At 35.1% G+C, this 16,222-nt stretch overlaps 1 protein-coding gene across 4 annotated transcripts in view; it reads right to left on the bottom strand.

Moving 5' to 3' along the window:
• The window catches only part of CYB5R4 (cytochrome b5 reductase 4), a 97,132-nt gene that overhangs the window by 34,360 nt on the left and 46,550 nt on the right, over positions 1–16,222 (bottom strand). For all 4 annotated transcript variants that reach the window (XM_070223519.1, XM_023650752.2, XM_001499913.7 and 1 more), the window contains exons 9-10: positions 15,900–15,932; positions 13,525–13,647 (exon numbers count right to left, since the gene is read on the bottom strand). In XM_070223519.1, the coding sequence (XP_070079620.1) occupies positions 13,525–13,647; positions 15,900–15,932 (156 nt within the window). The remainder of the gene's footprint in view (positions 1–13,524; positions 13,648–15,899; positions 15,933–16,222) is intronic.

Below are 16,222 nucleotides of genomic sequence, written 5' to 3'. Positions count from 1 at the left end.
ATAATGAACAACCACAGCAAAGTTGCAGGGTAGAAAATCAACTTAGAAAAATCAGTTACTTTTCTATACACTAATAACGAACTAGCAGAAAGAGAAGTCAAGAATACAATCCCATTCAGAATCTCAACAAAAAGAATAAAATATCTAGGAATAAATTAATCAAGGAGGTGAAAACCATAAAACATTGTTGAAAGAAATCACAAAAGACAAAGATATTCCATGTTCAGGAATTTGAAGAATAAACATAATTAAAAATGAACATATTACCTAAAGCAATCTATAGATTCCATGCAATCCCAATAAGAATCCCAATGACATCCTTCATGGGAATAGAACAAAGAATCCTAAAAGTTATATGGGGCAACAAAAGACCTTGAATAGCCAAAGCAAGCCTGAGAAAAAAGAACAGCCTTCAGGCATCACAATCCCTGACTTCAAAATATACTATAAAGCTACAGTAATCAAAACAGCATGGTACTGGCACAAAGACAGACACACAGATCAACAGAACAGAACTGAAAGCCCAGAAATAAAATCACACATCTATGGATAGTTAATCTTCGACAAAGGAGCCAAGAAGAATACAATGAAGAAAGGAAAGTCTCTTTAATAAATGATGTTGGGAAAACTGGACAGCCACACACACAAGAATGAAAATGGACCATTATCTTGCACCATACAGAAAAACCAACTCAAAATGGATTAAAGACTTGAATGTAAGACCTGAAACCATAAAATTCCTAGAAGAAAATATAGGCAGCACACTCTCTGACATTGGTCTTAGCAGCATCTTTTCAAAAACCATGTCTACTCAGGCAAGGGGAATAAAAGAAAAAATAAACAAATGGGACTACATCAGAATAAAAAGCTTCTGCAAGGCAAAGGAAACCATAAACAAACCAAAAAGATGACCCACCAACTGGGAGAAAATATTTGCAAATCATATATCTAACAAAGGGTTAATTTCCAAAATATATAAAGAACTCATACAAGTCAACAACCTAAAAACAAACCACCCAATCAAAGAATGGGCAGAGGATATGAACAGACATTTTTTCCAAAGAAGATATACAGATGGCCAATAAACACATGAAAAGATGTTCAGTATCACTAATTATTATGGATATGCAAATCAAAACTACAATGAGATATCCCCTTACACCTGTCAGATGGCTATAATTACCAAGATAAAAAACAACAGATGTTGGAGAGGATGTGGAGAAAATGGAACCCTCATACATTGTTGGTAGGAATGCAAATTGGTGTAGCCATTATGAAAAATAGCATGGAGATTTCCCAAAAAATCAAAAAGAGAAATACTATATGACCCAGCTATCCCACTACTGGGTATTTATCTAAAGAACCTGAAATCAACAATTCAAAGAGATTTATGCACCTCTGTGTTCACTGCAGCATAATTCACAATAGCCAGGTCCTGGAAGCAATACACGTGCTCTTCTATGGATCAATGGATAAAGAAGATGTGGTACGTATATACAATGGAATACTACTCAGCCATAAAAAAGACAAAATCGTCCTATTTGCAACAACATGGATGGACCTTGAAGGCATGATGTTAAGTGAAATAAGCCAGACTGAGAAAGGCAAATACTGCATGATTTTACTCATGTTTGGAAGATAAACAAACACATGGATAAAGAGAATAGATTATTGGTTACCAGAGGGGAAGGGAGCTGGGGGACGGGTGAAAGGGGTAAAGAGGCACATATGTATGGTGACCGATTAAAACTGGATTACTTGTTGTGAGGACAATGCAGTCTATATAGAAACTGATAAATAATGTATACCTGAAATTAATCAATCTTATAAACCATTATGACAGTTTAATAATTTTCACTTATAAAATAATTGGAAAAAAAGTTAAGAATTTGAAAAAAAAAAGAAATACATTCTAACTAGAGGTCCTAAAAGTTTTAAGACAAATTTAAGAAAGGTTTCATCTTTCAATTGCACTGAGGACAGAGACAGCATAAACAGATGGAACTGAAAAAGAAGGAATAAAAAGGATAAAGTAGATGAGCTTGCTACTTCAGTCTGGATAATGCCATTATTTAAGTGTCAGGTTTTCAGCTTTGTAAGTACAGATAATTATACAAGAAAATGAGAAATTGAAAATAAACATAAGATGGTGAAACAAAAACATAAGACAGAAAAATTTCTGCCCAAAATACCTCACTTCTTTTAATAACATACATATAATGTTACTTGGGGTGATACTGAAACACTGAGGATAATGTGACAATTTGGGCATACCTTTTTCTTCTTGTTGAAAAGAAACTATATTTTTCCTTCTAAGTAACAGGATTTCACAAGCTTAAAATATAGACAAAGTCTTCAGTGGGAGATAGAACAGAAAACACTGGACTAGGAGTCCACACTGCCCTCCATCTGGCCTTCAACCCCTGGGTGAACTCAGTACGCTGGTACGCACCTATCCACTCTGATTTTCCCTACTGGAAACAGGCTACAGAAGTTAAACAGCTTGCCCAAGGTCACAGAGCGGCTGGAGAAGATGTGGAATGGGGCAAGAAGTTATCAGAGTTTCTTGCCCAAATTCACAGGCCTTGTTCAAAATGTATGAGAGCCACTCTTCCAGACTAGCAAGGGAGTCTTTAGTGTCTTCCTCTTTTTTTTAACCATGTCAGTTCAAGCACAAATAATTACAGATTTCCTCCAGCCTTTATAACTCCCTACTAACGATTTAATGTCCAAATTAAGGAACCAGCTTAGCAAGTCAAGATTCATCCCAGGTACATCTTCTTGAATATCCTCCTTCCCTATTGTTCTGCTCAATCGTACTTCTTCTTAGCACTCTTTACTACTTTCAGCTATCTAAATGCCATTTACTTACCTCCCAATTTGCAATCTACCTTTACTCATTTATTCCTCCACCATCTCCCTGAAGCAACGTAGAGCAACCAATTACTGGGACTACACACTTAAAGATGCAGTCGTTGGAAAGGAAACAGCCCTAAACATACTAACATCTACAATACTTAAAAATATATTAATATACATATCTAGATATGTCCTCACAGAAAACACCACAACCTACAGCCATCAATTCAACAGACATTCTTTTTAGAATCTGTCACAGTTCCTATAGTAGGGGCCAGGCTGATTCAGCCTTGTTAGCTATCTGTTTCTGCCAAGACAGGGACCTTGATGGGCAATGGACTTGACGGCAGGGATGATGTTCAGAACACTTGAGTACAAATTATTTTTAAGCACTGTACAAATGTTTAACATTTTGACTACTGATGCTCAAATTCATAAAGTCCTTAGAATACGTTGCTACACCGACGAAACAACAAAGTTTGAGTTATTACATGCTCTTACAAGTATTACATAACTGCATTAATTTTGTTGTTTTTAAAAAAATTATTCAATCTTTTCACTAACTTTGATAAGACTTTCATTTAGTCTCTAGTAGTATAGTTTTATCATCCTCACCCAAACCACTCTTATATATATGAATAAAAATACATTCACAACACATCTTCAAACACTAGGATTGATAAAGATCTATGGGCACATATCTATTCATATATGGGGGTAAAACATGATGAAGCAGAATGCTCAAAGATGGCAAATTTCCACATATGATTTTTGTGGGGGTTTTTTTGGTGAGGAAGATTGGCCCTGAGCTAACATCTGTTGCCAACATTCCTCTTTTTGCTTGAGGAAGATTGTCGCTGAGCTACCATCTGTGCCAGTCTTCCTCTATTTTATGTGGGACGCTGCCACAGCATGGCTTGACGAGCGGTGCTAGGTCCACTCCAGGGATCCTAACCTGAAAAGCCCGGGCTGCCAAAGTGGAGCATGCGAACTTAACCACTACACCACCAGGCCAGGCCCCATACATGATTTTTAAATTAGTATTATGAAATTGACAGTAAAGCAGAGATTCCTTTTTGTTCTAGCTATTATTGTCAAAATATTCTTAAAGTGTATTAAGATGTTTTGCTACCTCAACTAGACTGCTGTAAACTGAATCTTTCAAGGTGAGGGTTTTGTAGAGCTAAACATTAGTGTTAAACTAGGAGAAAGGCATCTCTTTCTCCAAGACTAGATTAAATGGGGCCTTAGAAACACACCATTTAGCAAGATTGTCACTAAATTTGAGCATTTTTAAACCTATCATCTTTCTGCTCATGTTCCATAACGAATGATTCAGCCCACATTACACACTGAAGTGCCTGAATCACCTGAATTCCAAGTTTTTAAACTCCTTCTGTTTTGTCTTTTAATATAGTAAATAATTTCTTACTCACTTAAAGTCTGCCCCATCTATTCTGTGGTTTTTCAGATTTCATTTTTGGCCCATTCTGATAGAAGTTAAAATACGACAGCAAGATGCCAAAGGACTGTATAGATACGGTGTGAGCAAGAACTCTGCTAGGCAGAGGAGATAACTTAAGAGAACAAAGCACAGTGAAGTTTTATTTGCTATCCACAATATTTCTTCATTTCTAGCCATTCTGAATGCTTGTTTTAGGCAGCAAGGAAACAGGGATGAACAGGCAAGTGTTGGGGAGAGCCGAGGGTGGCTCTTTCTACACTGCCAGAAAGATCTGCTCACTGTGAGAGCAAGCAGCTCACCTGCAGAGTCATGGGCCCTACAGAAAGTCTCAGTTAAATGACTGCTTACGGTGGAGTGACAGGCACATTTACAAGTACAGACAGTACTTCACAGTGTGTGTGTGCGTGTGGGTGTGGGTGTGGGTGTGTGCGTGTGATTTCAGCAGTTAGGAAGTTCTGATGAAAGTATAAGTCAAACCATGCAAAACTGCCAGTTTTCTAAGTTAAAAATAGTTAAATATCAGCAATTTCATATAGCTCGACTTAAATTAAGAGAGTTACAGATTCAATATATATATCTAACCTAAAGGTTTATAAATGGCTGCCAACATCAAAATTGCGACAGGTTTTAAAAATCTTGTTTACAATTTTGTATCCCAAGATTCATTTACTGAGTTGTTTATTGCCAAATCTTTAAAATTACCTTTGGTGATCAAAGTTCTCATATTACAGGCAATCACAACTAAAATAAAATTTTAGCTTGGGTACAGAAATAGTAACGCAATTATCTATTAGTTTCTGATCCTTAATAGACAAACGAGTTCCTCAACCATCACGCACAGACACACACACAACACCTCACTCATAATCATCATCTTTGGGGAGAAAAAAATGATTGGAAGCATCCAATTTATAAATGGTAGTCTAATTCCACTAATACAATTTAAAATATCACCTATTATATTTGTATTAAAGGTAAAAATGAAGTAGTTTCTCTTCTCTGATTATGTTCTCTGTTGTATTTTAATTTTTTGTATTTGACATGAGACGGTATCATATTAAAAGTCTTCAACTTACATATTTATTTTCAAACTAAAACTGTTTTAGCTAAGAAACTTCAATAAGAGGAAGCCAGGATGCTAATATCACAAAAGTCAATAATTTTAGTAATATATATTGAAAACCTAGGAACCACATGATGGGTTGTAAACATTTGAAGTTACTGACAGCAAGTTAATAATAATACTTTGACGATGTAAGTATTCAGCTTTACTAGTGAATAAAATCTACGGTTTTTGTCATGATTTAAGGAGGGGAAAGGACAAAGAAGAAATTATCTTTGCTAATTCAGTCAAATAAATAAAAATATCCTCTAACCTCTGAAATACATGCGTGGCTTCAATTTCAGACAAGAAAGCTAAAGCTAACCACGGTGTTTCATGACTCAAGTGAAATTTATGGCAGGGATAAAAGAGTTCATGGAAAGCCTCCGGAAATTACAGGGAAGAATACCTAGACGATGCTCATTCTAACCATTTCCAAATGAAGGTCAGCCTTGCTTCTGGGGATCATTTATTAGGTTTTAGCTGGTCTGCCTAAGCTTTCTCAATCACTAGACAGATAATTTCAGGGGAAGAGATTTTATTTTAGTAACATTTCTTTTCATTTTCATTGTCTTTTACCTATTCTCTTCTGATCCGCCAGATCACGCTGCTATTCCTTTATGCTCTCTCTCTGTCTAATACCAGGAAATTCAGACCTCATGCTCCGGTACCATTAATCTATCTGACCGTTCCCACACATGGCTTATGTTTTTCTTTCTCTGCAACCTGCAAAATGCCCGGCACCATAAGTACTCAGTAAGAATCTGAAGCTCTCCGTGGAAAGCCCTGCGGTTTTTTGCTGTCGGTTCTTTTTTTAAAGTCACTTTCAAAACACTGCTTGAAATTCATCTCCTTCAGGGAGTCATTCAAGATCAAACTCATCCACATCTGTTCACTTTGGGTTGCCTCAGGATATATTCAGTTTGTACTACATAACTTGCCCTTGTTGGCCTGTTTTTTTAATAAAAGTATGCTTTAATCTCATGTCAGTGTATGTTCTTTCTTCCACCAGGGAAAAATGATTTCGGATGCGTTTTTGTTGTTTTATCTCACAGTACCGAAAACAGCCTTCTACACAAAGTATGTACTCAAAGTAAGGCTAACTGATACTTTTCTGAAAATTAAAATATTATCCTCAAATATATCTTTATAATTTCAAATATTTATAGTAATTTTAAATATTTAAAGATGCTAAAGTGAATAAACGCAGTTAGTTCCTTCTAACCCCCTAAAATAACAGCAAAGATGTTTTTGGTGTGTATTTGCTTGTTTTTTAAGGCATAAGCCTGCAAGGACAGGAAGAAGGCAAATAAGAAAAAGCAAGAAAACTTTGGGAACTGACAAGGCCAAGTAATGACTGGTGACTGCCTCAGCAGACTCAGTAAAGCGGAATCCCACGCTAGAGGGACGGAAAGCCAAGACACGACTCACTCACGACAAAACACCCCTTTAAGGCTCTGCAATCAGAGTGAAGGTGCAGCTAAAACTCCTTTCTGGATGAAAGTTCATTTGAGAAGCCTAGTTTCCCCAGCCCTTCACCCCTTCGGAAGTCCTCCTCTACTTAGCACTTAGTACTTAGTATTTAGAAGGCCCCATGACTGACCTTCTCCTATTCTGGCCAAATATTCTAAGTTTACTCTTTAGAGGGAAAACAAAGGGTCTCTAGATTGGGTATATGTTATAGGCTGAAGTGTATCCCCGTCTATTTTTACATTGAAGTCGTAACCCCCAGTACCTCAGAATGTGAGATAGGGTCTTTAAAAGGTAATTAAGTTGAAATGAGATCATCAGTGTGGTCCCTAATCCACTATGACTGATGTCCTTGTAAGAAGACGCAATAGAGACACAGACACACACAAAGGGAAGACCATGTGAGGACGGCCATCTACAAGCCAAGGTGAGAGGCCTCAGAAGAAATCAACCTTGCCAACACCATGATCTCAGAATTCTAGCTTCCAGAGCTGTGAGAAAATAAATTTCTGCTGTGAGACCACCTAGCCTGTGGCATTTTTTATGGCAGCCCTAGCAAACTAGTATAGTATACTAGGAAAAAAGCAAAGGATATTAATTTTACAGACACCCATCCTTCTTTCCCTACATGATTTCTAAAATGTTGAGTGTAAGGTAGGAGATTGTTTACTCTGGAGATCTAACAAAATACTGGCATTAAACTTTTCCCAAGGAAATGATCCAGCCATATAGTGAATATTACTGTCAACAAGTAACACCCACATGCATAGAGTTTCCAATCAGCTTTTTGAGTTCCACCCTGAAATATGAGCAGACAGTCAAGGATCAGCATACATACAAAGGAAGCATCTAATATGAAAGGCAGACCAAAACAAAAAAACAAACTTTGGGGACACAGAGGTTACACAGGGAGAAGACAACTCTAAAACGTTATCAGTAATACTTAAAAAGAGAAGAGAAGCTAGGGAGAATGAGATGCTAAAACAAAGAAACAGAAGTCAAAATAGTTCTTAGAGGTTAAAAATATGATAGCAGAAATCAGTAACTCAACAGAAGAGCAGGAAGACACAGCTGAAGAAATCTCCCCCAAAAATAGAACAAAAGGATAAAACTGAAAATAAGAGAAAAGATAAGCTAACTAGAGGACCTGTTAAGGAGGTTTAAAATAAGAATACTTCTAGAAAGCAAAACCAGACCATAAAGGGAAGGAAAATCAATATTTCCCACACTTGAAGGTGCTAAGTTTCCATAATGAAAAGACAGCACACGAGAAGGACAACCAGCACAAAGGATGAAAATAGACCCATACTAAGGCATACCAAATTGTGAAATTTAAAAACACTTGGAACAAGGAGCAAATCCTACCAAAATCCAGAGAGAAAATATAGAATGTGTTCACTAGGTGAAAATTTATCAATAGAACACTTATAATATGCACTCTTTTCTGTAAATATGCTATACTTAGATAAAAGGCTTAAAAAAATAAAGGAAGAAAGGAAATGAAAGAAGAAATAAAACAAAGAAAGGAAATGAATTACATCCTTTGGGAGTAAACTGAGAAACTGGTTCAGGGAAGCAGAAAAACAATAAACATGTCTTCTTTAATATAAAAGTCTGAGATGGGCATACAAGGCATAAACTTAAACTCGTTTTTTGAACCTTTTATAAAAAGGAACCTATAGGAGTGAATGGTCGGACAACAGTCTAAGCACAAGTGGGCTTCCTCATTCAGGTATCATTACCTAATGAGTTTGTTCTGCTTAAACATTAGATAGTAGAGTCAGAAATTTAATCTCTATTAATAAAACAGTTTTCCAGACAAGCAAAAGCTAAAGGAGTTCATCACCAGTAAACCTGCCTTACGAGAAATGTTAAAGGGACTTTTTTAAGCTGAAAAGAAAGTATGCTAATTAGTAACAAGAAAACATATGAAAGCACAAATTTCATTGGTAAAGGTAAACATATAGTAAAGGTAGTGGATTAATCACTTATAAAGCTAGTAGGAAGGTTAAAGGCAAAAGTGGTAAAAATAACTATAACCTCAATAATTAGTTAAGGCATACACAAGATAAAAAGATGTAAAATGTGAAAAAAAACCCATAAAAAGGAGAGGTAAAAATGTAGAATGTTAGAATGAGACCAAACTTAAGTTGCCATCACCTTAAATTGCTACAATTTAAGTTACAAATATAGGCTGTTATATATAAGCCTCATGGTAACCACAAAGCAAAAATCTATAGTAGATACACAAAAGATAATGAGAAAAGGATCTAAGCATATCACTAAAGAAAATCATCAAACTACAAAGGAAGACAGCAAAAGAAAAAGAAAGGAACTAGAGGAACTACAAAACAGCCAGAAAAACATAACAAAATAAGTACATATCTATCAATAATCACTTTAAATGTAAATGGACTAATCTAAAGACATAGGACAAGTGAATGGATAAAAAACCAAGAACCATCTACATGCTACCCAAGAGACTCACTTCAGATGTAAGGACACACACAGACTGAAAGTGAAGGGATAGAAAAAGATTTTTCTATGCAAATGGAAACCAAAAGAAAGCTGGGGTAGCTATACTTATATCACACAAAATAGACTTTAAAACAAAGACTGTAATCAGAGACAAAGAAGGGCATTACATAATGACAAAGAGGTGAACCCAACAAGAGCATTTAACATTTCTGAATATTTATGCACTCAACAGGGGAGCACCTAAATATATAAAGCAAATATTAACAGACCTAAAGGGAGAAATTGATAGTAATACGATAATAGTAGGGGACTTTTAATATATCACTTACATCAATGAATAGATCATCCAGACAGAGAATCAATAAAGAAACATTGGCCTTAGACAACATATTAGAGCAGAAGGACTTAACAGACATACCTATATAGAACATTCTACCCAAAAGCAGCAGAATACACATGTTTCTCAAGTGCACATGAAACATTCTTGAGTATAGATCACATGTTAGGCCACAAAACAAGTCTTAATACATTTTAAAAGACTGAATCATATCAAGCATCTTTTCTGACCACAAGGTGTGAAAAGAAATCAATTACAAGAAGAAAAGTGGAAAATTCACAAATACATAGAGATTAAACAACATGCTACTGACAACCAATGGATCAATGAAGAAATCAAAAAATACCTTGAGACAAATGAAAATGGAAATACAATATATTAAAATTTATGGGATGCAGCAAAAGCCATTCTAAGAGGGAAGTTCACAGTGCTAAATGCCTACCTCAAAAAAAAATTTTAAATAAACAACCTAAGTTTACACTGCAAGGAACTAGAAAAAGAAGAACAAATGAAGCCCAAAGTTTGTAGAAGGAAGGAAATAATAAAGATAGGGGAAATAAATTAAATAAAGACTAAAAAGACAATAAAAGAGATCATTGAAAAGATCAATGAAACTAAGAGCTGGTTCTTTGAAAAGATAAATAAAACTGACAAATCTTTACTAGACTTACCAGAAAAAAAGAGAGGGCTCAAATAAAATCAGCAATGAAAGAGGAGATGTTATAACTGATACCACAGAAATACAAAGCATCATAAAAGAATACTATGAAAACCTATATACCAATAAACTGGATAATGTAGAAGAAATGGATAAATTCCTAGAAACATACAACCTTCTAATACTGAATCATGGAGAAATAGAAAATCTGAATAGACAAGTTACTAGTAAGGAGATTGAATCAGTAATCAAAAACCTCCTAAAAAACAAAAGTCCAAAAAATAGAAGAGGAGGGAATGCTTCCAAACTCATTTTACAAGGATAACATTACCACGATACCAAAACCAGACAAGGACACCACAAGAAAAGAAAATTACAGGCTAATATCCCTTACAAACATAGATGCAAAAATCCTCAACAAAATATTAGCAAACTGAATTCAACAGTGCATTAAAAGGATCATACACAATGATCACGTGCGATTTATTCTGGGGATACAAGAATGATTCAAAGTCTGCAAATCAATCAATGTGATACACCACATTAACAAAATAAAGGATAAAAATCATACGATCATCTCGATAGATGCAAAAAAAGCATGTGACAAAATTCAACCTCATTTATGATAAAAACTCTCAACAAACTCAGTACAGAGGGAACATATCTCAATATAATAAAGGCCATCTGTGACAAGCCCATAATTAACATCATACTCAACAGTGAAAAGCTGAAAGCTTTTCCTCTAAGATGAGGAACAACACAAGAATGTCCACCCTCACCACTTTTAGTCAGCAAAGTATTGGAAATCCTAGGCAGAGCAATTAGAGCAAGAAAAAGAAATAAAAGGCATCCAAATTGGAAAGGAAGAAGTGAAACTGTCACTATTTGCAGACAATACGATATTACATAAGAAAACTCTATAAAGATGCTACCAAAAAACTGTTAGAACTAATAAATGAATTCAATAAAGCTGCATGATACAAAATCAACATACAAAAATTCTGTTGGATTTCTATACACCAATAACAAACTATCAGAAAGAGAAATTAAGAAAAAATTGCATTTACAATTGCATCGAAAAGAATAAAATACCTAGGAGTAAATTTAACCAATGAGATGAAAGACCTGTATGCCGAAAACTAGAAGACACTGATGAAAGAAACTGAAAAAGACACAAAAAAATAGAAAGATGTTCCATGCTCATGGATTGGAAGAATTAATATTGTTAAAATGTCTATACTATCCAAAGCAATCTACAGATTCAATGCAATCCCTATCAAAATTCCAGTGATATTTTTCACAGAAATAGAACAAAAACCCTAAAATTTCTATTGAAACATGAAAGACCCCAAATAGCCAAAGGAATCTTGAAAAAGAAGAACAAAGCTGGAGGCATCATGCTCCCTGATTTCAAACTATATTACAAAGCTACAGTAATCAAAATAGCATGCTATCAGCACAAAAACAGACACATAGACCAATAGAACAGAATAGAGAGCTCAGAAATAAACCCAGGTATATATGGTGAATTAATTTATTACAAAGAAGGCAAGAATATACAATCAGGAAAAGACAGTCCATTCAATAAATGGTGCTGGGAAAATTGAACAGCCATACACAAAAGAATCAAACTAGACTGCTATCTAACACCATACACAAATATTAACTCAAAATGGATTAAAGCCTTAAATCTAAGACCTGAAACCATAAAAACACCTAGAAGAAAACACAGGCAGTAATAAGCTCCTTGACATTGGTCTTGGTAACGATTTTTTGAACCTGATTCTAAAAGCATACAACTTAATAGCAAAAAACCAGTCTGATCAAAAATGGGCAGAGATCTGAATACAGTCATTCGTCTCTTAACAATGGGGATATATTCTGAGAAATGTGTCATTAGGCAATTTTGTCATTGTGTGAACATCACAGAGTAGACTTACACAAACCTGTATGGTATAGCCTATTACACACTTAGGCTATATTGTACCAATCTTATGGGACCACCGTCAAATATGCCATCCATCATTGACCAACATGTCATCATGTGGCACATGACTGTAGACATTTTTCCGAAGACATACAGATGGCCAACAGGTATTTGAAAAGATGCTCAACATCACTAAGCATCAGGGAAATGCAAATCAAAACCACAATGAGATACACCTCACACCTGTTAGAATGACTATTATCAAAAAGACAAGAAATAACATGTATTGGAGGAAAGGGAATCCATGTGCACTGTTGGTGGGAATGTAAATTGGTGCACCCACTATGGAAAACAGTATGGAAGTTCCTCAAAAAATTAAAAATAGAACTACCATAAGACCCAGCAATTCCACTTCTGGGTATTTATTTGAAGAAAATGAAACACTAATTTGAAAATACATATGCACCTCAATGTTCGCTGCAGCATTATTGACAAAAGCCAAGATACAGAAACAACCTAAGTGTCCACTGATGGATGAATGGATAAAGAAGATGTGTGGAATACTATTCAGCCATTAAAAAGAATGGAATCTTGCCATTTGCAACAACACAGGTGGACCTTGGGGGCATTAGGCTAAGTGAAATAAGTTAGAGAAAGACAAATACTGTATGATCTCACTTATATGTGGAATCTAAAAAACAAAGAAACAAATATACTGAGCTCATAGATACAGAGAACAGATTGGTGGTTGCCAGAAGTAGGAGGTGGGTGAAATGGGTTAAGGGGGTCAAAAGCTATATACTTCCAGCTGTAAAATAAGTAAGTCACAGGGATGTAATGTACTCTATGGTGACCACAGTTAATAATACTGTAATGCATATGTGAAAGTTGCTAAGAGAGTAGATCTTAAAAGTCCTCATCACAAGAAAAAATTTTTTTGGTAACTGTACGGTGACAGATATTAACTAGACTTATTGTGGTGATCATTTCACAACACATACAAATACCAAATCATCAAGTTACACACCTGAAAATAATATAATGTTATATGTCAATTATCTCTCAATTAAAAAAGTGGACAACAGATACAATGTCACTTTTCAACTTTTTAGAGGGAGATAACAAGGACCCTTTGACTCACTCCAAAGTGGCCTTCCAAACTCTGGCACAGTTGTGCCACTAACACAACAATTTCATGAGCACAGAACTCAATAACAGCACAGCATACCTGCATCCTTCTTTGGAACAAGTGAATTATGATTCTCCAGGGGATGACCAAGACATTTCCAAGAAGTATTCTCTTTTTTCTTTAGAACAATCTCTATTTTCCCTACATTCTCAACAATACGCACTGAAAAGAAGAGAAATTCCATGTGTATTCATTGATACTAAATTAAGATTTTATTTTAAAACCTACTTTTCTCAAAGAATCCAAATGTCCCGATCTGATATGAATGACACTAATCATTAGTAAGTTAAATAACATTTTGCGTATGTATTCATCAAAATTGTTTATACCTTATATATGCTGTTAAATCTAGCTTTATTTTAAATTCAGATTAACTTCTTTCAAACGAATTTATCAAGGAGCAAACTAATACGTATTCCTAGTTTTCAAACAAGCTCAAATATAGCCATGGCAACTAATTACCACACAGCTTTAAAAAAAGAAAAAGGAGGGTGACATATAAAAATTAGCCACAGAAGGGACCCACAAAAGCAAATTTAATTTATACTTTTCTAACATTTCTTAGTTGGGATCTGAGTGGGTCTTAGGAGTGAATTCAGTAGATCACTACTGAGCCTAATAAACACAGAAAAAGCCTCTGGAAAATGAGTTCCTATAAAGTGCACATGAACCTTTAATAATTAAAACCCTTTTAGATTATCTTTTTATTTTTCAACAATTAAAAGAGTGTAGAACCTTATAGGTATAATAATAAAATACAGACTTTTATATACTGATTAAATTTTATGGATTGAATGTGCTTTTAAAGACTGAAGTACATTTCATCTTTAGAAACAATCTATCTGTTCTTCCTCACTGTAAACACATAATTCAGTAACAATTTAACAACTTTTTAAGATAGATTAGCCAAATGAATTCAATTAAATGAGCACTAATTTGAAGTTTAAAAAACATAAAAACATGGTCCTTAGTTGTAAACAGCTTAATTTACACAATTTACAGAGCTTACTATGGGATATAGAAAAAGGCAGGCACAGAACCAGTGTAAGGTATTCCGACAGTACTTTAAAACAAGAAACCACACATACTAAAAATATACACATACATATGTAATGGAATATTATTCAGTCTTAAAAAAAAGGAAATCTTGCCATTTGCAACAACATGGATAAACCTGGAGGGCATTACACTAAGAGAAATAAGCAAGACAGAAGACACATCCTGCGTGGTATCACTTATATGTAGAATCTTAAAAAAAAAAAATGTTGAGCTTATGGAAACAGAGTAGAATGGTGGTTGCCAAGGGCTGGGGGCGCAGTGGGAGAAATTGCAAGAGGTTGGTAAAAGAGTACAAACTTTCAGTTGTAAGATGAATAGGGTCTGAGGATCTAATGTATAATATGGTGAGTACAGTTGATAATACTTTATTGTATAACTGAAATCTGCTGTGACAGTGGAGCTTAGATGTTCTCACCAAAAAAACCAAGCTAACTGTGAGGTGATGAATGTGTTAACTCGATTGTGGGAATCCCTTCACAATGTATACATATATCAAATCATCACACTGTACACTTTAAATACATTATAATTTTGTCAATTATATCTCCATAAAGCTAAAAATAAAAAACAAGAAAAATAAGAAACCACCATTCTATGATGAGTCTTCTGTTGTTAAATAGCTGTGTAAAATCCACATTGTGTATTTATATGCAGCAATATTCATAATTTAATATGTTCTGTCAACATTAAACATTTGAATATATACAACTAAGAAAAATCTGTCTGGTCCACTATATTTCCACAAGCTGCATGTCAGGAGTAGAGCAGAGATGAAGGAGGAGGAATAGAAAGGAGACAGGAAGTTTTTCCTAAGGAAAAGGAAAGAACAAAGAGATGAAAGGAATGAGGGGAAAGAAAAAATGGTGAAAAAATCCAGAAACCAGAGAGAGAAGAATATGTTTAAAACTTAGGGGCCAGCCCCGTGGACGAGTGGTTAAGTTCGTGTGCTCTGCTTTGGCAGCCCAGGGTTTTGCCGGTTCGGATCCTGGGCGCGGACATGGCACCGCTCATCAGGCCATGCTGAGGCGGCGTCCAACATAGCGGAGCCAGAAGAACCTACAACTAGAATATACAGCTATGTACTGGGGATCTCTAGGGAGAAGCAGAAAGAAAAAAAAGAAAAGGAAGAAGGCTGGCAACAGATGTTAACTCAGGTGCCAATCTTTAAAAAAAAAACCAATGTATTTGTTTATAAAGAAAACATCACATCTTTGTTTCGCAAAATGAAAATATAGATATGAAAAATAAGACAAATGCTGACTTTCTCTCTCTCTCTCTCCCCATCTGTATGTATATGTGTGTGTGTGTGTGTGTGTGTATGTATGTACACACATAATTATTTTTTGGTAGCTTACCAGAAAAATCTTCTTGAACCGCGTGGCTTAGCTCTGGGAACAAAAAGTATATTTAGTTAAAATCCAACTTCAATTCATACAGTCTGTGAACACCATATAAGATCATTTAAGTGATTCTTTTATGCACCATTTCAAATCTCTCAAGACAAGTAAAACACATTCTGAGAGACCAAAAAAAAGAAACTGTACACAACCAAAATGTAGAGTCAAATTATTTAAATATATACTCATTTCTTCAATTTTTCCATTTCTCTATTAATTAAAGAATAAACAATTGCCCACGAGGGGGTCAGCACACTAGTCCTGAGTATGGGTCTAGTCTG

Source organism: Equus caballus, chromosome 10 (genome assembly GCF_041296265.1).
Source record: "Equus caballus isolate H_3958 breed thoroughbred chromosome 10, TB-T2T, whole genome shotgun sequence".
Lineage (NCBI taxonomy): Eukaryota > Metazoa > Chordata > Mammalia > Perissodactyla > Equidae > Equus > Equus caballus.
The sequence above is the reverse complement of the archived record's forward strand: the minus strand, read 5'-3'. Positions and strand labels throughout refer to the sequence as shown.